The sequence below is a fragment of the Equus quagga genome, chromosome 3, assembly GCF_021613505.1.
Source record: "Equus quagga isolate Etosha38 chromosome 3, UCLA_HA_Equagga_1.0, whole genome shotgun sequence".
In the NCBI taxonomy this organism is placed as follows: Eukaryota; Metazoa; Chordata; class Mammalia; order Perissodactyla; family Equidae; genus Equus; species Equus quagga.
In genome coordinates, this window is record NC_060269.1 from 74,092,783 (window position 1) to 74,117,943 (window position 25,161).

General features: G+C 38.7%; 1 protein-coding gene across 3 annotated transcripts in view; it reads right to left on the reverse strand.

Moving 5' to 3' along the window:
• BANK1 (B cell scaffold protein with ankyrin repeats 1) overlaps window positions 1–25,161 on the reverse strand; it is a 322,048-nt gene that overhangs the window by 175,291 nt on the left and 121,596 nt on the right. For all 3 annotated transcript variants that reach the window (XM_046657599.1, XM_046657598.1, XM_046657600.1), the window contains one exon: window positions 3,284–3,480. In XM_046657599.1, coding sequence (XP_046513555.1) covers window positions 3,284–3,480 — 197 coding nt within the window. The remainder of the gene's footprint in view (window positions 1–3,283; window positions 3,481–25,161) is intronic.

Below are 25,161 nucleotides of genomic sequence, written 5' to 3' on the forward strand. Positions count from 1 at the left end.
TATCACTTATTTTGCTTAAAACACTTTCTAATTTTTGCTGTACTCTTTATCTTAAATCACAAAGTGCCTCTCAATCTGTGGCCAAGTTCCAGTTTGTTTTCAATTTTTCAGGTATTTCTGATTTAAAACATAAGTTTCCAGATAACTGAAGTAATCAACAATATTGCTATTCATTGTTTGACATAGTCTGGAAATTCCTCAAGAATTAAGTTAAGCAAATTGTGGTTCACACTCAGTTGTGGATTTCAAAACCAACCTTTTTGCCCTTTGTCCAGCCACCTTTCATATTAATTCTCCCAGGAGACATTGTCAGAAACTGAAAATTGAGTAGTTTACTTGAAAGACTTTATGGATTATGGAAATATATGGTATTATTATCTATAGCGGTACTGAAATCATGAAAGAAGTGTAGGTGTTAATTGGATAGCTTTATCAAAACAGGAAAGCCACTCATTGATAATGAAGAGGCTCTACTCACATAGATTATTAACCTCTCAAAGAAAAAACATCATGAAGAAACATAAGGATTGTGATTTGACATTCCTTCCTCCTCCTTCTCACATAAATTACACTGAGATATGGGTGCCACTTGTTGCTTATGAATGCCTGCTCAAGATTTTCTTTTTTTCTGTGTTTTAAAAAATCATTATTGGCTTTTTCCTTTTACCCACTTTATTCAGTGATGATCGAATTCACTGTGTTGTGACACCCTGTGAGATCCTAAAATGAATGATATTTCACTGATGGGGGATTAGCAAGAATTGAACAAATCAGTAAATCAGTTGGGGGCAAAATATTATTTGAATTTAAAAATATATGTTTCTTCAGTACAGAATGTGGTCCATTGATGGCTTGTAAGCCTTAAACTTAAAAAGAATGTCTGCTCCTTTCAACAATTCTAAAACCATAGTTCATGGAAAAGTCGAACACACACGTGACAATCTTAGATTCACCAGCACATGATTATAATGCTAAAACTATGTATATCTTGTTAAAGAGAAAGTATTGAAGTGGAACGAGGAGACGGCACGTTTTCTCTCTCAGGTTAGACAGACTCGTAAAGACATAGCTACCCTAATGTAGAAGGCATCATGTCAGCCTGTGACTATCTGGCATACTTTCTCTAAGGAAGTATGGATTTACTTTAAATAAATTGATAATTAAAAGAATAACTAGGAGAATAAATCAACAGGGAACACACTTTCCCATGGTTTCACAACCTAATACATATGTTCCTATTTCCTCAACTACATATTTGCAAAAAGACCTTCGGTAGCCGGCAGAATTATTGTATGTAAAATTATCAGCAGCCATGGAATGATCTCAGAGAGCTGTTGTCCCTTGCGACAGCTATAGTCGCTTCCTTACTGACAGTAGAACATTCACAAAATCATTCGTCTATCCTGTCTATAATGGCAGTGGCTACCTACTGTAGTACTACAGACATTCTGACAAAAAGTAACAGCTCGCAAAGAGAAGAAATATACAAAATAATCTAACAAATTTCTTAGAATAATTAAGTATAACTCTGCAAAATTAGCATGCAGCCAGTATAAAAGAGTGAATAGTCACCTAAAGACAGTGACAGCAATCAACTTGTATCAGTGCTATTATTGCAGGAGCAAAGGTATAAGTTTCCAGAGGATGTGAGAGAAAGAAAGAAAGGTATTTTTCACATCCATCAAATCCTACCCTCGTACTTAACTTTCATATCCACTGTCCGCAGTATGCAGCACTGTGTTTTTATGGAGCACGTACAGTTTGCATGGGGCTACCTCTGTCAAAAGCTGAGTCCTCACTGGAGAACCAGAAGTGGAAGCATCACTCTTTGAAAATCAGGGTTTATCTTAGAAAGTAACCCTGTCTGCTGAAGACTTCTAGGGGAAATTTTCACTTAAGTCCACCAGTAGTTAAAACTCGAGAACAGGTTTGTAGCAAATTGAGGCAGGCACCAGGAGGTACTGAATGATAGCATTACGGGCAAGTATGCAAGGGTGAACTGAGTCACTGGCTTACCTGAGACAGATGCCAGGGTGCCCTGGTCCAAACTACATACAGTGGATAATTACTAAAATGAAGGTACTTGCCTGATATGTGAAAATCATTATCTAAAAATCTTTCCAGGAATAAAAAGAATGCTCATTCTGGCAGGACAAAGAATAAAAACTAATAGTTTATTAATTTTATTACAAACTTCATGCTCTGTAATTATTTTTAAATACAGGCCAAAGATATCCTATTGCAATTCCAGATAGTGGGTGATATCCATGCTCTTCTAATAACCATTGTGCTATTTCATAAAAGTGGGGGAAAAGTTACATTGGTTGTCATTTTCCTTTCTGGAAATCCCACAAATACCGATGAATTTTAGACATCCATTATCACATTGACTTAATCTAGTAATCAGATAAATGCTAAAATGACCAGAAGCTATTTATAATATTTCAATGTTCTATATTAACTATTCATCGGCAATAAAATTATTTACCTTATGAGAACCCAAAGACAAATTTTGACATATTCACCAAGACAATCATTGTCTTATTATATTTTTCTAAGAGCCATCAGAAGTATAATTCACTTTCTTGAGCAAAATGTGCATACCTTTGCTACAAATGGAAAATAATGGCTTTCCCAAAGTTGATTATGGAAACACAAAGTGTGTTTCATGTACTAAGGTAGCACCCTTCCTTCAACGTCTCCCCTTGGTTGCATTCTTACAGAATGAATATCCTTCAAAGAGTGTTCCAAAATTTGGGGCTTCAGCGTACAAAATATGGAACCGGGACTTAAGAGACAGACAGTGAATCACATACGGGAAGTAAATGTAAGCAACAAGAATTAAGTTTTTACTGAGTAGACTTTTTGAATGATTGTCAAAATGTGTCCCTTTAACCTAGTAATTATGCATCTCATTTCATCTGCCTAATATTGTCTTATTTAGACTCTTGAACAAGAGAGGAAAGGTAACAGGTTTTCATTTCTTTCTTGCCGTCCCCTCCCCAATATCGGACAGGCTGTACAGAAGCCAGGAGGACCAGGTACGCTTTCAAAGGGCTGTGTAGGGTGGGAGGGTGGAGTCAGAGCTGGTTCACAGCAATACAGAGAAAACAAGTTGACTAATCTTGCCAAATGCTTTTTAAGACAATGAACGACTCATGACAAAGAGACACTACCAACTAGCTGTGCAGTAGCATCATTTTCAAAAGAGTAATGTGGGCGTGAACACACATTTATTTTATAAAAAGAGATTTAGAGATAAAACGGGGAAAAAAAAACTTACTGAGAAATCTTCAAAGATTTTCTTGAGTTCTTTGTGACCATGCCTTTCAGCGATATGTGCTGGATCTGAACCCTCCAAATTTTTCATCTTAGACGCCCAGGTTGCTCCTGAACATTGAAGCAAATGAACAGCCAAGTTCTTTAAGCCAAATTTTGCTGCACAGTGGAGAAGAGTTGGAAGTTCTTTGAAATGAGTATCTGTAAGCATAATAAATAATAGAATTTAGCATGTTTTTATCCTATCTATAATTTCATAAGAAAGAGTCTAACACAATCTCCTCCTAAAAGTAATTCCCACAAAGCAGAGCAAACTTAGTGAGATTTTGCATAGAAGAAACCATCGGCGGTTTTAGCAATGTGGAATCTCCCCTTCCTATTTCTCATCTTAACATAAATGTAAACTAATAGTGTCATTAGCATTAATGTCTTACTCTTACTTGTGGGGTAAGTTTAATTTAGAAAGGCACATCAGCTTCTTAAAGGCAAACACAACAGAACAAAAACATTATATTGTAATAACTCCTTTAAAATGTACTCCTACATTAGCAAACACTACATAACAAAATCAAGTCAGTTTGTCTATAAAACCTCTTCATGTTTTCTACTGCCACGCCTAGCTTGCTTCTTTCTGAAGTTAAAATGAACATGAAAGTTGTGGAGGGGTTATATTAGATTTCTCTGTGAAATCTTTCTTTGAAAAAGTAACCACAAGAGAAAGTACAGGTGAACACTTTCATAAACATCTTCAGTATGGAAATTTCCATCAGGATTTTACAGCTTTCAAATCAATGCTTTGGAAAGTGATTTTCACAATTGCTTGTTACCTATCAATTAGAACGCATATATTAATTATGCATACCTATAAAATGCTGAATGTAAAACTGCTATGCCAATGACAAAGCACCCCCCACCCTGCCCCGATGAGTGATGGTTTGCTATAATTCTACACTTTGACACCTCGCTGGAAAAAATGTGTGAGAGAAATTACACATCAGCTTACTAAGCTGTGGTATTATCAGAGGAAGCTACGTGAAGACTTGGAGCGAGAGAAACCGAGGTGTCAAAGCAAGACTCAGTTCCCTCCCGGCGAAGCTTAAAGCAGTGAACACAGCCTCAACAAAATGTTTTGGAAAACTTTGAATCTGGCCTGATTTATCTCTTTGCTATTTTTGTAGACCAAAAAAAGAAAAGAAAAAGGAAAAGAGAGGGGAATTAAACCTTAAGTTTTCAATTCACTTGTGTGGTTCAGGGCCGAATAAATTATTTTGTTGGTTTATATGTTCTAACAGAAAACAAACAAAAACCTTCAGGACATGTTAAAAACTCACTGTAAGGAAATATTTTACCCTTCAAATGTGTTAGCACTAAATGGTTGTTAGGTAACCCTACAGTCACAGTTCAATGACGAATGCACGGGTCCCTTATACGGTGTGCAGTAAGCCAAAAATCATCAAATATTTGATGAAGATCGATGAAGATGAGTTTATGAAAGCTGAAACGGTTTAAGGTAGGTACCAATTTTCAAAATAAAAATAATGTATTTCCTTAAAAAGGTATTAAGATATGGGGCTGGCCCCGTGGCCGAGTGGTTAAGTCTGCGCACTCTGCTGCAGGCGGCCCAGTGTTTCCTTGGTTCGAATCCCGGGCGCGGACATGGCACTGCTCATCAGACCACGCTGAGGCGGTGTCCCACATGCCACAACTAGAAGGACCCACAACTAAGAATATACAACTATGTACTGGGGGGTTTTGGGGAGAAAAAGGAAAAAAATAAAATCTTTTAAAAAAAGGTATTAAGATATAATTTTCTATTTATTTACATTAAAATGTATTATAAAATGTAATTTTCTGTTGTAATTAAACCAGGCCTGAGTTAACAAAGAAAAATATTCACAAGATAACGCCAGATTTTTACATGCCCTACATCATCTCTCTCTTTGTCACACCATGCAATATACAAAAAACATCATCACCTGCCAGTCAATGCTTTATGCGCTGTTCCTGCTCGTTGCTATTCTGGTGAACTTTTAAAGCTGTCAATGCAGCTTAAAATGTTATTATCATTAAGTAAGTGTTTAATCTTATAGGAATACAGTCATATTTTAACCTCAATGACCTCCTCAGTCAGTAAATTCCTCAAGTTTAAGGTAATATAATATTAGAAACAATGACCACAAACTTCATTAAGAATCTCTCTATTTTTGTACACCAGAAAGCGTAGCAAGTGGTCATGGTTTTTCAGGGTACATTTCTTAACAGTCTTCCTACTCTGAACCATGTTTTCTGACACACAAAAGGAAGAAGCTTGGCTGATATAAGATTACCCTGCTGATACTAAGGTGGACCACAGGTTTGAAGGTTAGCTTCCTTATTTTCCATTTCTTTACGTCATTTGTAACGGTAGCTTAAAATCCTTTAGTCTACTAGAATGCTTTGAGAAGTTATAGACATGAAAGAACTTTGGAGGACATCGTTCCAGTTTCCTATACAGTAACAGAATTGCATTCCTCGAGTCATGAGAGATGACCTACACACTGCTTGCACACCGTTAACGACAGTGTTCTTCACTTCCTAAGGCAGCCTGTTTCTTGGTTAGACAACACTGATTATTACACAATTATTACTTCTGTTGAGCTGAAATGCATTTCCTCTAAATTCCCACATCTTCATATCCTTTGGGCAATACAGAATATGATAGTTACGAAAGCAGGGGCTCAGAGTCAGTTGGCTCTGCCATACGTTGACTATGTGAACCTCAGCAAGCTACTATCTGAGCCCAGGTTCCTCATACAAATTTGTAGGGCTATCGAGATCATTAAATGACTTAACTTATAAAAAGTGCTCAGCAAGGTGTCTGACACAGAACAGGCATTCAGTAAATATTAGTTGGTTTCCCTTTCTCTCTTTTGCATCAAACAGTTCAAAGCATCCTTGTCCTAATTCATCTTTGCCCCAACCTTAGGATCCCTAATTCTTTTCATTGTTCCAATGTACTTACCATCCTGAGAGCTTGACCCAGAATATTTGGTCCTTTATAAAACGATGACTCAGTTTCAAACCTGCCCAGATGATCATTACAGCAATCCCTTTCACTGTCTTCAATGGGATTACTTTGCCTGCTTATTTTAATTAAGTTGGAAATGCTCAGCCTGCTAACGTACATGGTCAATAACCAGAAAATTTCTAATTTAAGTTTTTTTTAATTAACATATGACAGAGTTAACCTTTCAAAGAATTTGAAATGATTCACTGGAACTATATTAGTTATTTTAATGTTACGTAAATCATGATCTCTGGTATTATTTTTTCAGGATATCAAATTAAATATACTATGTGCATATAATATTATATTAACATATCTGTAGGATATTTATATATGAAGAAAGGTATTCATGTCAATAAAAGATGATTATGATAAGAATTAGTTTAGGTTTTTAAGAATCATATTTTTAATAAAATCATACATTTTTATTGTGGTAACATTGGTTTATAACATTATATAAATTTCAGGTGCACATCATTATATTTTGATTTCTGTGTAGATTACATCATGTTCACCACCCAAAGACTAATTACCATCCACCACCACACACATCTGCCTAATCACGCCTCTCACCTTCTTCCCTCCCCCTTTCCCCTCTGGTAACCACCAATCCAATCTCTGTCTCTATGTGTTTGTCTGCTGTTGTTTTTATCTTCTACTTATGAGTGAGATCATATGGTATTTGACTTTCACCCTCTGACTTATTTTGCTTAGCATAATACTCTCAAGGTCCATCCATGTTGTCACAAATGGTCAGATTTCATCATTTCTTATGGCTGAGTAGTATTCTGTTGTGCATATATACCACATCTTCTTTATCCATTCGTCCTTTGATGGGCACCTAGGTTGCTTCCAATTCTTGGCTATTGTGGATAATGCTGCAATGAACACAGGAGTGCATATATGTTCACCCATTTGTGTATTCATGTTCTTTGGATAAATACCCAGCAGTGGAATCGCTGGATCCTATGGTGATTCTATTCTTAATTTTTTGAGCAGTCTCCATATTGTTTTCCATAGTGGCTGCACCAGTTTGCACTCCCACCACCGGTGTATGAGAGCTCCCTTTTCTCTACATCCTCTCCAACACTTGTTATTTACTGTCATGTTAACTATAGCCATTCTGACAGGAGTGAGGTGATCTCTCATTGTAGTTTTGATTTGCGTTTCCCCGATAGTTAGTGATGTCGAACATCTTTTCATGTGCCTGTTGGCCATCTGTAAATCTTCTTTGCAGAAATGTCTGTTTAGATCTCTTGCCCATTTTTAATCGGGTTGTTAGCTTTTTTGTTGTTGAGAAGTTTGAATTCTTTATATATTTTGGATAGTAACCCTTTATCAGATATATGGTTTGCAAATATCTTCTCCAAATTGTTAGGTTGTCTTTTCGTTTTGTTGATGGTTTCCTTTGCTGTGCAGAAGCTTTTTAGTTTGATGTAGTCCCAGTTGTTTACTTTTTCTATTGTTTGCCTTGCCCAGTCAGACATGGTATTTGAAAATATGCTGCTAAGACCCGTGTCAAAGAGTGTACTGCCTAGGTTTTCTTCAAGAAACTTCATAGTTTCAGGCCTTACATTCAAGTCTTTAATCCGTTTTGAGTTAAATTTTGTATATGGTGTAAGATAATGGTCTCTTTTCATTCTTTTGCATGTGGCTGTCCCGTTTTCCCAACACCATGTATTGAAGAGATATTCCTTTCTCCTTTGTATCTTCTTGGCTCCCTTGTCGAAAATTAGCTGTCCATAGATGTGTGGGTTTATTTCTGGGCTCTTGATTCTCTTCCATTGATCTGTGTGTCTGTTTCTGTGCCAGTACCATGCTGTTTTGGTTACTATGGGTTTGCAGTATATTTTGAAATCAGGGAGTGTGATACCTCTAGCTTCATTCTTTTTTCTCAGGATTCCTTTGGATATTCACAGTCTTTTGCTGTTCCATATAAATTTTAGGATTCTTTGTTCTATTTCTGTGAAAAATGTTGTTGGAACTTGGATAGGGACTGAATTGAATCTGTAGATTGCTTTAGGGAGTGTGGACATTTTAACAACGTTAATTCTTCCAATCCAAGAGCATGGAATATCTTTCCATTTCTTTGTGTCTTCTTCAACTTCTTTCAACAATGTTTTATAGTTTTCGGTGTATAGATCTGTCACTTCTTCGGTTAAGTTTACTCCTAGGTATTTTATTCTTTTTGTTGCAATTATAAATGGGATTGTATTCTTAATTTCTCTTTCTGCTACTACTTTGTTGTTAGTGTATAGAAATGCAATTGATTTTTCTATGTTGATTTTGTATCCTGCAATTTGACTGTATTCATTTATTATTTCTAGAAGTTTTTTAGTGGCTTCTTTAGAGTTTCCTATATATAAAATCATGTCATCTGCAAATAGTGACAGTTTCGCTTCTTCCTTTCCAATTTGGGTCCCTTTAATTTCATTTTCTTGCCTGATTGCTCTGGCTAGAACTTCCAATACTATGTTAAATAACAGTGGTGAAGGTGGGCATCCTCTCTGGTTCTTGTTCTTAGAGGGATAGCTTTCAGTTTTTCTCCAGTGAGAATGATATTTGCTGTGGGTTTGTCATATATAGCCTTTATTATGTTGAGGTACTTTCCTTCTTTATGCATTTTATTCAGAGTTTTTATCATAAATGGATGCTGTATCTTGTCAAATGCTTTCTCTGCATCTACTGAGATGATCATATGATTTTTGTTCTTCATTTTGTTAATGTGGTGTATCACACTGATTGATTTGTGGATGTTGAAGCATCCCCTCATCCCTGGAATAAATCCCACTTGATTATGGTGTATGATCTTTTTAATGTATTGTTGTATTCGATTTGCTAGTATTTTGTTGAGGATTTTTGCATTGACGTTCATCAGTGTTATTGGTCTATAATTTTCCTTTTTTGTGTTGTCCTTGTCTGTTTTTGGTATCAGGGTAATGTTGGATTCATAGGGTAACCTTCCCCACATCTTCAATTTTTCAGAAGAGTTTGAGAAGGATAAGTATGAAGTCTTCTTTGAATGTTTGGTGGAATTCACCAGGGAAGCCATCTGGTCCTGGACTTTTATTTTTTTGGAAGGTGTTTGATTACTGTTTCAATCTTCTTACTGGTGATTGGTCTATTTGAATTCTCTGTTTCTTCTTGATTCAGTTTTGGAAGGTTGTATAATTCTCAGAATTTATCCATTTCTTCTAGAGTATCCAATTTGTAGTAGTCTCTTACAATCTTTATATATCTGAGGTGTCCTTTGTAATTTCTCCTCTTTCAATTCTGACTTTATTTATTTGAGCCTTATCTCTTTTTTTCTTGGTGAGTCTAGCTAAAGGTCTGTCAATTTTGTATATCTTTTCAAAGAGCTATCTCTTAGTTCCATTGATTTTCATATATATATATATTTTTTTGGCCTCTATTTCATTTAATTCTGCTCTGATTTTTATTATTTCCCTGCTTCTACTGATTTTGGGCTTTGTTTTTTCTTCTTTGCCCAGTCCCTTTAGCTGCACTGTTAGATTGTTTATTCGAGATTTTTCTGCTTTGTTGAGGTAGGCCTGTCTTGTGATAAACTTCCCTCTTAGAACCACTCTGCTGTACCCCATAAATTTTGGCATGTCATATTTTCATTTTCATTTGTCTCCGGATATTTTTGATTTCTCCTTTGATTTCTTCATGGACCCAATTATTGTTCAGTAGCATTTTGTTTAATCTCCTCCTATTTGTGGCTTTTCCAATCTTCTTTGTGTAGGTGACTTCTAGTTTCATACCACTGTGGTCAGAAAAGATGCTTGACACTATTTCAATCTTCTTAAATTTATTGAGACTTGTTTTGTGGCTTAATATGTGACCTATTCTGGAGAATGTTCCATGTGCTTTTGAAGAGAATGCGTATTCTGCCGTTTTCTGAATGGAATGTTCTCCATATATCTATTAAGTCCATCTGGTCTAATGTGTCCTTTAAGGCAAGTGTTTCCTTATAGATCTTCTGTTTGGATGATCTATCCATTGGTGTAAGTGGAGTGTTAAAGTCCCCTACTATTATTGTGTCACTGTCTATTTCACCTTTTTTGTCTGTTAACAATTGCTTTATATATTTAGCTGCTCCTATATTGGGTGCATAGATATTTACAAGTGTTACAGTCTCTGGTTGGATTGTTCCCTTTATCATTATGTAGTGCCTTTCTTTGTCTCTTGTTATTGTTTTTGTTTTAAAGTCTATTTTGTCTGCTATAAGTATTGCTACCCCACCTTTGTTTTCCTCGCCATTTGCATGAAGTATCTTCTTCCATCTCTTCACTTTCAGATTGTGAGAGTCTTCAGGTGTGAAATGTCTCTCTTATATGTAGCACATATATAGGTCTTGTTTTTTTAATCCAATATGTCACTCTATGCCTTTTTTTTTTTAAAGATTGGCACCTGGGCTGACAACTGTTGCCAATCTTCCGTTTTTTTTTTCTGCTTTATCTCCCCAACCCCCGCCCCCCCCCCCCAATCCCCCTTACACAGTTGTATATCTTAGTTGCGGGTCCTTCTAGCTGTGGGATGTGGGATGCTGCCTCAACGTGGCCTGACGAGTGGCGCCACGTCCACGCCCAGGATCTGAACCTTGGGCTGCCGCAGTGGAGCGCACGAACTTAACCACCCGGCCATGGAGCCGGCCCCACTCTATGCCTTTTGATTGGAGCATTTAGTTCATTGCCATTTAAAGTTGCCTTGATAAATATGCACTTATTGCCATTTTGCTATTTTCTTTCCGGGTGTTTTAGTAGTTCTTCTCTGTTTCTTTCCTCTCTTGCTCTCTTCCCTTGTGGTTTCATGGCTTTCTTTAGTATTATGTTTGGGTTACTTTCTCTTAATTTTGTGTGTGTTTATTATAGGTTTCTGGTTTGCCATGACCACAAGGTTCATATATAATAACCTATAAATGTAGTAATCTATATTAAGTTGATGGTCTCTTTAGTTTGACCTCTTTCTAAAAGCTCTAGTCTTTCACTCTCCTCCTCCCACATTTTATGTTTTTGATATCATATCTAACCTCTTTTTTTGTGTGTATCTGTTACCCTCTTATCATGCAGATAGCTAATTTTAGTACTTTTGTCTTTTGACCTTCATATTAGCTTCATAGGTGGTTGATCTGCTACCTTTCCTGTATATTTGCCTTTATCAGTTATTTTACTGCTTTTCTTCCTTCCTTTCTTTCTCTTTCTTTCTTTTTTTTTTTTTTTGATAATTTCCTTATTCCTATTTGTGGTCTTCTCTTTCCCACTTAACTAGGTCCCTTTAGCATTTCTTGTAAGGCCGGTTTCTTGGTGATAAGCTTCTTTAGTTTTTGTTTGTTTGGGAAACTCTTTATCTCTCCTTCCATTTTGAATGATAACCTTGCCAGGTAGAGTATTCCTGGCTGTAGGTTTTTCCTTTCAGCACTTTAAATATATCATGCCACTCCCTTCTATCCTCAAATGTTTCTACTGAGAAGTCATTTGATAGCCTTATGGGGTTTCCTTTGTATGTCACTTGTTGCCTTTCTCTTGCAGCTTTTAGGATTCTCTCTTTATCTTTAATTCTTGACATTTTAATTATAATGTGTCTTGGTGTGGGTCTCTTTGGGTTTATCTTTTTTGGTGCTCTCTGTGCTTCCTGTACTTGGATGTCTGTTTCCTTCCTTAGGTTAGGAAAGTTTTCAGCTGTTATTTCTTCAAATAGATTGTTCACCCTTTCTCTCTCTCTTCTCCATCTGAGACACCTATAATATGAATGTTAGTGTGCTTGATGTTGCCCCATGGGTCCCTTAGAGTGTCCTCATACATTTTAATTCGTTTCTCTTTTATCTGTTCAGCTTGGGTGATTTCCTCTAGTCTTTCATCCAGCTCACTGATCTGTTCTTCTGTATCATCCACTCTGCTACTGAGTCCCTGTAGTGAATTTTTCCTCTCTATTATTGTATTCTTCATTTCTGATTGATTCTTTTTTATATTTTCCAATTCTTTGTTGACATTCTCCCTGAGTTCATCCATTCTTCTCCCAAGATCAGTGAGCATCCTTATGGTTCTTAGTTTGTACTCTTTGTCAGGTAGATTGTTTATCTCTGTTTCATCTCATTCTTTGTCTGGGGTTTTGTCCTGTCCCTTACTTGAAACATATTCCTTTGTCTCCTCATTTTGCCTCCTTCTTTGTGCTTATCTATGCTATCCCTGTGCTAATCTATGCATTAGGTGGCTCTTCTGACCTTGGATAGATGTCCTTATGTAAGAGATGCCTTATGAAGCCCAGCAGTGTGCTTCCCTCTTGTGACCAGTTCCAAATGTTCCAGGAGTGCCCTCTGCATGGACTACATGTGTCCTTCTGTTGTGGCATGTTTGCTCTTACTGCAGGTGCTCTGGGGGGCTAGGCTGTCCCTCTGGCCAGCTGGTTGCAATGTTCTGCTCTGTATGGCTGCTGTGGACTCTTCAGATACATCATATGTCATAGGAAGCCCCAGCACAGTTGGCACAAGGTCTAATATAACATTCTTGCTGCAGTTTTTCTGTTAATTGAGTAGGCCCCCAGCGTGGCTGGTTGCTAGTCTCAGGGGCTTATAATTGCTGCAGGCCTCTGGCCTGCACGACTGTTGTCAACTCTCTTAGCACTGCAGCTGAGTGGGGCCAGCCCCAGGCATGGGAGCACACAATTGTTTCAGGCTTTGGAAGGTAAGGCTGATCCCCTATGTGGCTGTTTGAAAAGCATAAGTCTTCTTCAGCTGAGAAGCCCCACAACCTGTAGGGTCACACACCCTGTCAACACAGTCCTGCTCCATGCACATGACCCCAGCCACTGAAGCAGACCCAGTTGCCCCCCTGCAGAGGCCTCACAGACTCCACCAATGCAGGCCCACTCCTTGCACACACCCTGCCCCACAGAGGCAGACCCACTTGCTGGGCTGCACAGGTTCCAGGCACCCCATCTATGTGGGCTCACAGGTTTCCCGAGGACTTGCTGTTGGGTGGGGCCAGCTCCTATGGTGGGCTGCCTTCCCTGGCTGAGCTGGATTAAATCAGAGCTCTAGTGGGTGGAGTAGACTCTTGGGCTAACAGGGCAGGGGAAGAACTCCAATGGTGTCTACCAGTGTCTGTGTCAGCCTGCCTGTACCAGGTCACAATAATAGCTGCTGCCAATGTCTCAGTTCTGGGGGAGGTGGTCCCAGCCAGGGGTGTGGGGGTCTCACCCCTCACTCAGATGTGCCCAGAGCCTATCAAGTGAGTCTCTTTTCACCAAATGACTGTGCATCTTTCTTTTTTGTGATTTTAGGTTACTTTCTGAAACAGGCAAATTTGTGCATTGGCCCTTTAAGAGTAGGCTTTTTCCTCTTATTTCTGATAGCTTTTCTGGGGGTATTCCCCATTGTAGTTCATAGCCAGTAAAGCCAGATATCACGACAGTTGTCTCTGTTGTGCTAAATCCAAAAGCTGCTTATGGTGGTCACACTCCCCTGCTGAGATCCCCACTCCTCCAGGAAATGCTTGTGATCTTACGATTGCTGCCGCCTGTCCATGAAGCACTACAGCTCAAAGGCGGCTTTTTTCTCTCCAGAAAGGAATTCCTTCCTCTTCCACTTCAGTCAGCACTGCCCTTGTTGTGGGACTTCAGTTTGCAGTTCTCAGTTTTCAGTTCTCTCTCAGGGGTAATAGTTCCAAAAGTAGTTGTAAATTTGTTGTGTCTGTTGGAGGAGATGAGTTCAGAGTCCGCCTACGCTGCCATCTTGACACCGTCCTCTCACCTTTTATTACTATAAAAGTAACTCCACCACTCCATTACTTTTTATATTTTCACCTTGATTTGATTATGAGAATTTGAGATATGAATGGGTCCCTCTGTATCCTGAACAGGCATGTTTGTAGCAGCATAAGATGAAGAAGTTCTTTATCTGAAAAAAAGCTTGCTGGGGGAGGTTATCTTCTCTCCTGGGCATTCATTCTGCACCAGAGAGCAAGTGTTAATCCAACAATGTGCCGGTGACTCAGGGGAGTGTTACAGGCTGACCTTGCTATTCTTCGGTGCTTATGTCGAGATCACATGATCACTAAGGTTTTGCTTAAAGCTATTTATGTTTTTTTAACTATTAAAAAAATGTTTTATAGAAGTACAATTTACATTTAAAAATGCACTGATCACGAGTTAGATGAGTTTTGACAATTGTATACACCCATGTAACCACCACCCATAACCAGCTAAAGAAAGCTTCTATCATCAAGGCAAATTCCTTCATGCTCCATTCCAGTCAATTCTCCACTTCAGAGGCAATGACTTTCTAACTTTTATCAACATAGGCAAGTTTTATTTCTTCTTAGATTTCATAGAAGTGGAATCCCAAAGTGTATACTCTTGTATTCCATTGCCTTCTGGCCTTTATTTCTGATGAGAAACCAGATGTCATTCTTAGAACTGTTTTCCTGTATTGAATGTGCTTTTCCCAAAACATGCTCTGCATCCCCACTCCACCCCCATGCCCCACAGCTGCTTTTAAGGTTTTCTCTTTCTCTTTGATTTTGAGCAGTTTAACTGTGGTGTGTGTAGGTATAATATTTTCGTATTTGTTCTACTCGGGAATTTCAGGGCTTATCGAATCTGTGGGTTGGTGCTGTTCATCAGTTTGGGATTATTCTTAGCCACTATTTCTTCCAATATTTTTCTGCCCATTCTCTCTCACCTTTACTCAGGAAATTAAATTACACGTATGTTAGATCATTTAATATGATCCTATAGAGCTTGAATCAGACATATGTCAAATTGCTACATAGATGAGCTGAACTCGTTCTTTTTCTACGGCTCTACTGAGATTCTGGATTTTTCCTCTCTTGTTCAGTTTGAATAATTTATTTTGAATGTTTTCAAGTTCATTGATTCTTTTCTCTTCTATATTTTTTCTATAATTAAGACCATCTAATTTTTAAAATTTTCTGATATTGCCTATTTCTAGGATTTCCTCATTGTTTATAATAATTTCCATTGCTCTGATGAAATTTCCATCTTTGTAAACAAGTTGCCCAACATTTAAAATAGACTCTATAACATGTTTATCATACTTATTTTAATGTCCCCACCCGATAACTTCAACATCTGGAGCCTTTCTGCCTCTGATTCTACTGAATGTTTCTTTTCTTGACCATGGGTCATCTTTTATTCCTTCTTTGCACTTCTTGTAATTTTTTTTTATTGCATGCTGAGTATTATATTAAAGGATTGAAGTAAATAATATTTACCCCCCAAATAACACATACCCTTTCTTTAATCAGACAACTATACTCAGGAGCTGAGTCAAACTAATCTGTGGATGAGCTGAGCTTAGTCATTTTTGTGGCTCTATGTAAATCCAGTTATCCACTGGCCTCACATGTTTTGAGGGCAGGATCATAACTTTCTTCAGTGCAGTGTGGGATCTGAGCCCTGGTGAGACTCAAGCAACCTCTCTTGCTCTACCGACTGGCTACCAGCTTTTGAGTCACTGCGCAGTTCTTTTTTCTCTCCGGTTTTGCCTCCAGACTTCTTGACATCAGAATCTCCCCCAGATTTTGATGGGGCCTCTGCAGTATACTCAGTTAAGGCAGGCTCCTTACCATCCCAACCACTTGGAGAGATTTCTTCCAGCTTTTATGCCTCTCTGTATTTAGAACCTGGCTGCTGCTGCTTTCCACACAGTGAAAGCTTTAGTGGGGTTTGTCTCAGCAATCCTATCCCACTTCTACTCCCCAACAGCTAGTAGTTGGCCCTCAGGGAAGCCTTGGTGTACTTTTTAGGGATCTCTGTCAGCTTTCCTGCCCTCCCCTAGCCACTGATATACTAACTCTGTGCACTTGCAACAGCCTACAAAAGAGAGTTGTTGGGTGATGCAGACCCACTCTGTAGCTGGGGCTCTTTGGGATTTTTATCCATCACCCTAGCCTAAATATAGCCATTTAAAGTTTGCTAAATGTTCAGCTGGTTTCTCTTTGTTGCCCATCAATAGCAAGTCCTCTTTGTCTTGTTGCTCTGTTAGGAATGAAGGAAGTCATCAATTTCCTCTCTCTTGTGAAGGGCTTGTCCCCTTCTGGAACTTAGTTCATTTGGGTTTCTTTTGTCATCAATTTACTGTTGGGTTAAAAAAAAGAAACTGATTTTGAAGATCATCTTGCTTATTCTTGTTGTTACAATGGGAACAATAGATCTATGATGTCATACATCCTAATCAGAAGCAGAAGTCCTATTCGTCTTAGTTCAAGACCATTTAGTTATTTTTCTTAAACTCACAGCCTTTATTTTACAAATAGTTTATAATCTTTCTTATTAGATTAAAATAATACGTTCCTTAGAAAGATATAAAAACCTTTTCGAGCATACTTAACCTGCAGTGTACATCTGCTTCATTTCATGGCAATTTTCATTTAATTAATCAAGATTTATTGCATCTGTTTTTATTATCCAGGTGTAAATAAAGAAGCCATAATTCACACTAAGGTGTGACCAATTTGCTTTTGACTTTTCTTTTGGATAAAATACATTTTCAGTTTTCAGTTTTTGCCAGTGTCTGTCAAATGGTAATTTCAGAACAGAATTAAATGTCTGGGGGGAAACTTTTAAAGGAAAATCCAATTTCATTAGTTTTGCAAATAAAAATAGATGAGTTAGTACATAGCAAAGAAACTGAGTCACGTATTTGTTTGTGTAGAGTTGTTTCTAAACAGTTCAAGGTAATCCATATAAAAGATGGTCAATAATAAAGATTTAGTAATCAAACCAAAGCTTTCAAAAGATTAACCTAGCTCAACAGAACAAAAAATAGGAATAGACCTGCGGCTAGAATAGGAGCTTTAAAAATTTTAAAGTAAGATGAGTAGGCAAACTGGAAGTGCGTGACCATGGAATCCATTTGTTCTCAGAGATCATTATCTGGAATTGTCAATATTTATTCACTCAAAGTAGAACAACTAAGTGGCCACTTTGGGACAAAATAATGAAACACACAACAAAGAGAAGATAAAAAGCCAGGAGATCTGCATTCTAATCCCAGTTTAGCCACTACATCTGTGATGATTAAAAAAGTACCTTCATCTCCCCAGATGGCAGTTTCTCCATTTATAAAATTAGAGGGCTGGGGTCAGACGTGCAGGACTTCTGATATTCTTCTGGGCTAGAGGCCATGCCACAGATGGGCTTAGCCAACAGACTCTCTGGAGGGTAATTTTCCCAGATGCTGATCAGCTATCACTAAGAGGAGTAAGGACAATATTTGCAAAGGTTGAAGAAAGGTAATGATTTTCATTCCTTTCATCGTAGGATTTGGAGTCTGATAAATGTTAGTATCTCTGTGGATCTGAAAAACAGAGCGTTGCTAGGTTTATGAATCTGATTGCTCTGTGACAGGAGGAGAACATATACGACATGTGAGGTGTCATTCTTCTTGTCCTGTTGAAATGGCAGACATATGATCCTATTTAGAATTTCCAGCAACAAAAAATACTGCCATTATCATATTTCTAAAGCCTCGATAATGTAAACTAAATGCACAAGGAAATAAGGGTCCATGAAAGTTCTTTGCTGCAATTTTGTTATTATCTCTCATATAACATAAAATTTAAGAGTGGGAAGTGCATAGATATACACTTCACTATTAACCTCAATTTTGTATTCACCTCATTAATGCAATTCCCTTCTTGTTACTAAGATATTCTCTTAAATATTTGAGAAAAAATTAAAAGCTGTATCCATTTTGTATGTCTCTTGTTAATTGTTTCAAAAAACTTCATACATGATATTCTTTTAAATGTTTTCGTTAAAATGGTTAAATTCCTAATCAGCATTATATTCAAGTGAATTGTGATTTCATCTTAATAAACAAAGTTCAAAATAACACCCTTTATTACTTTAAACCCTAATATTCTAAAACTCAATCTTATTTATTTTGAGTGACAATCTTGTGCAGTTAGTGCTTGAACATCAGGGCTTCAGAACCAGACTGTGTGGATGGAACACCAACTCCAGCATTTACTAATAGCGTAACTTGGACAAGCTGCTTGAACTTTCTGTGTCTCCATTTTCTCAATCATTAAATGAGGATAATAAAATATGTTCAATCAGATATTAAGCCTATGTCCAATGTATTCTTCCAAACAAATAAGCACAGTTGAACATCATAACTTGGGGATTCCAAATTTGCAAACTCATCTACTCATTATAATTTATTTGTACCCCCCAAATCAACACTGTGGCACTTGTGGGGTCATTCATGGACAAGTGCAGAGCAGTGAAAAATTTGAGTCACCCAAAGTGCATGTTCCCAGCTGAAGTTAAACAAGGCAATGCTTTGCTTTCTTATTTCAGCTGCCATTCTGTAAATGAACGTCCATTTTGTGGTCTATGTAATGCCATATTTTTCACATTTTGTGGCTTTTTGTTGGTGACTTAGCCGTTTAAATGGCCCCTGGCATAGAGCTGAAGTGCTGTCTAGTGTTCCTAAGTGCAAGAAGGCTGTGATGAGCCTCATGAAGAAAATAAGTGTGTTAGAAAAGCTTTGCTCAGGCGTGACTGATAATGTTATGGGCAGTGAGTTCAACGTTAATGAATCAAAAGTATTTATTAAACAATGTGTCTTTAAACAAAAACTCATAAAACAAAGTTATGTATTGATTGGCTGACAAATGTGGCCAGAGGCTAGCAGGAACCTAACCCTGTAGTTTTCCTATGAGCCATGGCTCAGTATTCCTCATTCAGTGACTTTATAGAACACAACTATTGTGAACAATGAGAATCAATTGCATTTTAAAGCAATCGAGAGGCCACTCCCCCCTTTTGGATAGGGAGTTCCGAATTGGTTTCCCATTGCAACATGGCCAGGCATGTTCTAAAGTATGGTGCCTCCTTTTCTTTCTTCCACACAGTTAGGGAGGCTCTGAGCGCAATCCCGTGGGCTGCTCCCCAGAGTGAGGCCAGGAAAGGCATGCGGCTGAAGGAGGAAGCTGTGGACCTCCAAGCCCACGATTTCTGAGGAGTTCTCCCGGGTATCTCTGTGTTTAGGGCACCAGGTTAAAATCCAAACTGGGTGTGGCTGGAGCCGGTCCTGGTGACCACGCTGGAGCTGGAAAGAACAGTCCTAGGGCCTTGATCCTGTCTTGTTTATTCTCCCACTTGTCAGGCTCAGGCAAAACAATAGGAAAAATCTGGGATGAAAGTGAATCCTTACTCTGCAGTTTGCAGATAATACAAATTTCTTTGAGTGATGGTACATATTTTTAATTTTGGTGAAAATTCTGTATTTTGCTGTAACTGAATGTTTAAGATTTGGGAGTTCTGTAAAACTACAAAAATAGAATTCTGGAAGATTGATGCTCTGGCATGCAAAACATCTGAATGACGAATTGACAAAAAGCATGAGAAATGAATGGAGCATGTAACCCTGAATCCAGAAGGAGTTCACTGCTCATTGACTATCCTAATAGAATCCACCATAAAATTAGCAGCAGTAATAATAAGAGGAGGAGAAAGAGGAAAAGTGGAAGAAGGAAGAGAAAGGGAAAGAAATGCGATGGCTAATGAACGGAGTTGAGAATTAGGGCATTTAGGCACCTGGTGTCAAGTGAATAACAGCAGAGCAGCAGAACATGGAAGCGGCGAGTTGGTGCAAGACAGTTTGATCCCAGAGAAGGAGTATTTGGGGACACACTGTAAAAAGCCTTTTTATCCAGGGCCATGGGCCAGGAATGGCCAGGGAGAAATAAGGCAACATGCAAAATAAGATTGAAGCGGGGCCCCGAGGCCACAACGAACAGCCCGCGAGCTTGGAGTCCATGTCAGGCGTGATGTTAGGAAGCAAGGGGGAGGTGCTGCTCTTACTAGCAGTTCTTGGAATTGGTATGAAAATTAAATCTCACAGCATTTGAATAGGTTTGTTTACTATCCTCTTCCCACTATCAAACCCAGACAGTGATGAGATAATAAAAAGAGTGGGGCTGTTCCATGTTTAACCAGCCCAGCTAATCTGTGGCTAACCTCTGGTTAAAATAAGAAATCTCTAGAATCTTTATTTCTACACATGTGTGATTGTATTCTGCTCCTCTGCGTTCATTTAAAAAATGCCTTTTGAAAGTTATCAACTTTGTCTCTGCTAAATCTTGACAGCAAATGAATCAAGAAAGAACCCAGAGAGAAGCCAGGGAAGAGCCCAGAAAGAGCCAGGAAACCTGCAACAACAAGAGTGTGAATCCAGAGTGGCTGGGTTGGGGTCAGAAGGCTGGCCACTCCACCTCGAGGCATGGCTTACGAGTAGAAAGCCTTTGTATGAGGCTCACCTGGAAATCCAAGAAATGTGCACCACCAAGCAGTAAATCAACACATCAGGCATGGATGCATAATTTCATCAGTAGGAGTATTCAGCAAGTTTTAGGACTTCCTATAGTCTCGAGCACCTGATTTATTCTTTGAAAAATATTAAATAATTTTGATGATAAAAGTGAACTAAGGCAAGAAGGAAAATCTGGGCAGTTTTGGGGCAATAAAGGAACTGGATAGAGTTTAAAATGCCTTCAGGAGCACCATCCTATGTAATATAGGGACAGAATGAAAATGGAATATGAGAATGATTAGGGAGGCACCTAAGTGTAGGATGGATTGGAAAGAAAGGTGAAACATATTAGAGAAACCTGCTAGGAGATTTTTCAGGAGGAAGGAGAGATAACTGATGGTCTGAGTTAGAGTGGTGGCAGTGAAAATGGACAAGAGGAGAGAGAGATGTCAGATATTTCAAAAGAAAAGTTGACAGAACTTGATGATGGACTGTGTGGGCTCCGAAGGAAAGAGCTGGATTGAAGACAACATTCAGGTCATGGCTACAAAGTTACAAGGTAGGAGAGAGAGAATATTAATTAGAGAAAGTGACAAAGATTACTGCCATGGAGAAGTACAGACGTGGGAGTTGATGGGGTAGCTGCTAGCAGTGTTATATAACAGCAAATCAAAGCAGCCATTGCTCACAGCGTTAAGACGTGCTGAACTGTACAGCTATTACTACCTTCCTGTTCATGAAAGTGCCTTTTGGGGTAATATCTCTTGCTTAGTGTAGTAAGCTAAATTATCGTTCCCTAAAGATATTCACGTCCGAATCCCTGCGTCTGTGAACATGTTACTGTAAATGGCAAAAAGGACTTTGTTTGGGGCCCTATTTCAGAATACTTCCTCTTCCACAAAACAAGTGTTCTGTGGTGACTATCAAAATTTAATGACACAGGAGCTAAGTTTATAACCAATATGCTCTACACAAAGGCACATTTATGTTTTCTATTTATTTATTTATTGACATTTCAATTAGTGTCCTTTTTTTTTTAATGCTTTTTGGTGAGGAAGATTGGCCCTGAGCTAATATCTGTTGCCAATCCCCCTCTTTTTGCCCCAGGACATAGTTGTATATCCTACTTGTAAGTCATTCTAGTTTTTCTATGTGGGATGCCGCTACAGCACGGCTTGATAAGCGATGTGTAGGTCCGCGCCCAGGATCTGAACTGGTGAACTCCAGGCCACCTGAGCAGAGTGTGCAAACTTAACCACTTAGCCAGAGGGCCAGCCCTCAAAGAGACACATATATCTAATTTGATTTACTGTTATATAATTGAGTAGACTTTGAGTAAAGCAGATTAGTCTCCATAATGTGGATGAGCCTCATCTGATCAGTTAAAGTCTGTAGGAAAAAAGACTAAGGTTCACCAAAGAGGAAGGAATTTTGTCTCCAGACTGCCTTTGGACTCAAAGCTGAAACATCAACTTCTGCTGGGATTTCCAGTTTGCTGGCTTGCCCTGCAGATTTCAGAATTGCCATCCCCCACAATCAGGTGAGCCACTTCCTTAAAGTAAATCTCCCTCTGTCTCTCTCTTTCAATACATCCTATTAGTTCTGTTTCTCTGGAGAACCTTGACTAATTTACCCAGGAAAATGACTGTGGTGGTTTCGGCAAACCATAACCTATAGGAACAAGTCACGAAAGCAAGTTCTTCTGTATCTTGGAGTTCCTATCCTTCCTGCAGTAATGCAATGAGTCTCTAAACCTACGGTGACGCCCCAAAGTCTTCTACAACTATTCGGTAATAGCAGAACCCAGAGAGCAAATGTGTCCCTCAGGACATAGAAGGAGGTGTTTTGGGGGTGGGTTAGTAACAAGGTGGTATGGAGGGGGGGAGTTCTGAACCTGTCAAGAGTTTCAGAGGATAGAAACTCTAGGTTTGAGGATCACTACTGCACAACAGCTGCAAAAGTATGGTTAGTTTCTTAAGCAGTAACTTATTCAATTCATTGATCAAAAAAGCCTCCATTTCCTGTGTGTGTGTGTGTCTGTGTGTGTTTGTATGTAATTGAGGCCATATGTCCCTAATAAAATGAGTTGCTCTTAGAGATATTTCCTGTTATCAGATACTCATGGATAGTATTTACGGTTTTTCCCCTAACCCTATGATAAACTTGGAGATGCTTATTATTGTCGACCCTGAAAAACCTGTATTCTGTGTGTCAGCCCAGAGGAGAGGAGCTATGTGTCTTGGTTATTTGACACAGTCCAGTGCAGCACATTCAGAAGGCTTGTATGCCAGCTTTTCATTCTGCCAATGGCAGATGCCATGGATAAGAAGCAGAAAAGCAAAGACAAGACAATAAATGACATTATAAATAGCTGCCTTATATTCCTACAAAGAAGCACTCTTTTTTGGGGGGAGCTCAAATATTACTAGTCTATATCTACTTCTGACCAGGGTCTTATTGCTTTTAGTGTATGGTTAACTTTGTTGCCACTAATGAGTTAACGAAATAAATATTTATTGAGTGCTAGAAATTCTTCTAGGCACTGGGAATGAACCCATGAACCAAACAGACAGAGTTCCTTCCTAGAGGATAGTATTTGCTGTTAACCTTGCTGTTGCTGTGCACTTCGGATTCTCAACATAATATGTTCCATTTTTGTTTCACTCATCTGCTGCCCTGTCCCATCTATTTTATGCTGCCCCGTTCATAATTTGTCCTGTAGGCTTCTATTCATGCTTTATCCTGATATCTGTATATCTCAACTCAGTCTTCAATTTCAGAGATGCTTAAAATGGTGGAAGGGTACATACCAAATGAAAGTTAGGTTCACTACAATGGAAAATGTGCCCAAGGGGCAGTTAATTAAAACTGTACATAATCCTCTTCTCTGTTTCTTCTGGATAGTGCTTCCTTTCACTTGTTGACATGTTGCATCCTCTGAATCAGTCTGCATTTCCAACTACTTTTAGATATTTGCAGAATTTGGGGGGTCTTGGGGTAATCGGAACTATAATTCTTCATCTTTGCAGTATTTGCTTTATAGACACTATCTATTGATACAGATTTTCAGGAGAACCTGATAGATCTACATGATATTCTTGGTGCGAGGATTTGGGAATACCTGGATCCACTGGGGGACATTTTTGGCATTAATGAAGGTTCTGTAAATCACTAATTATTCTGTGGCCTTTTTCCACTCTTACTCCCTGCAGTAGAATATGACATGGTTGATCACTTCCTTCTCTCAGAAACATTTTCTTCATTTGGCTCTCAACACACCACACTCCTACTTCAGTAGGTGTTCCTTTTCCATCTCCTTGTATAGAAACTTCTCTTCCAGACCTCTAAATATTGCTTTGCTCAGGATGCAGACCTTTGCTCTGGACTACATTCTCTATAGAATGATCTCGTCCAGGCCATGGCTGTGAGAACAACAGATGACCGCCTTCCTGGGCTTCTGACAATCTGTTAGCAAGCTCCACCATCTTTACTTTCAAATATCTACCAAATAAGAGCAAGCGTCATCACCTCCACCACTACCACCAGGTGAGAGGCACCCTCATGTTCCCTGAGACCACCGGAATGGCCTCCTCCCTGGTACCCTGCTTCCATGCTCTCACACCTGGATCTGGTCTCTGCATAGCAGCAAGATATATTTTTTTAAGTGTAAATTAGATGACATCAAACTATGTTTAAAATTTTTGCATGGCTTCTCATCACCTCCCAACTCTCTGTCCTCTCACTTTGTTTTATTTTGCTCATAACCAGTATCACTATTTGAAATAATACTGCTTATTTTGCTGTTGTTGGTGGTGAATTGTTTATCCTGTTGCCCTCACTAAAGTAAAAGCTGCATGAAGGCAGACTTTTCTATATGGGGCGCCTGTGTGTGGAGTACCTAGAAAAGTATCTGGCACTTTGTTTACACTTGTAACACTAATGAACAAATAAGATTGCTTATTAGAATTTTTTAGATTAAAGTTCTTTTAATTGGGAGAAAAATATTACATTTGCAGGCTCCCCTTTTTATCTATAATTACAGGGTCCTCAATTATTATAGAATGTGGGTTGTTATGGAAAGGGAAATTGGCAGAATGAGAGGTAATTATGACTGCTGTTGAAAGGTGGAGAAGGGCTGGCCGTTCAGAGATGCTTCTTGGACTGAGGACAGCACATTGCCTGTGTCCACAGCGTTAGGATGCGTCCTCGGCCCAGGGAAGTTTCTTTGATTCTGCAACACATATTGTTCTATCTTCCCATGCTCCCTGTGGACTCAAGGCCAGAGGTTCTTCTCTGTCTGGGGAATAATTCAATATGGGGAAGGCCAAATTCTGGCTCTGGTATCAGCCTTAGTTAGTTCCTTCCTTCTTTCCTTCCCCTCCCCAATATTTTACATACATTCTCCAACCACAGTTGGGATGTTTAAAAGTATAACTTTTCAAACTACACATCTGGAGAAATATCGAATCTCTGAAGAAACAGTGTAAAAGTGAATAACAGTAGTATAATACTGAAGAAATAGCTCTTTTTTGGGCTATTCAAGTGAAAAACC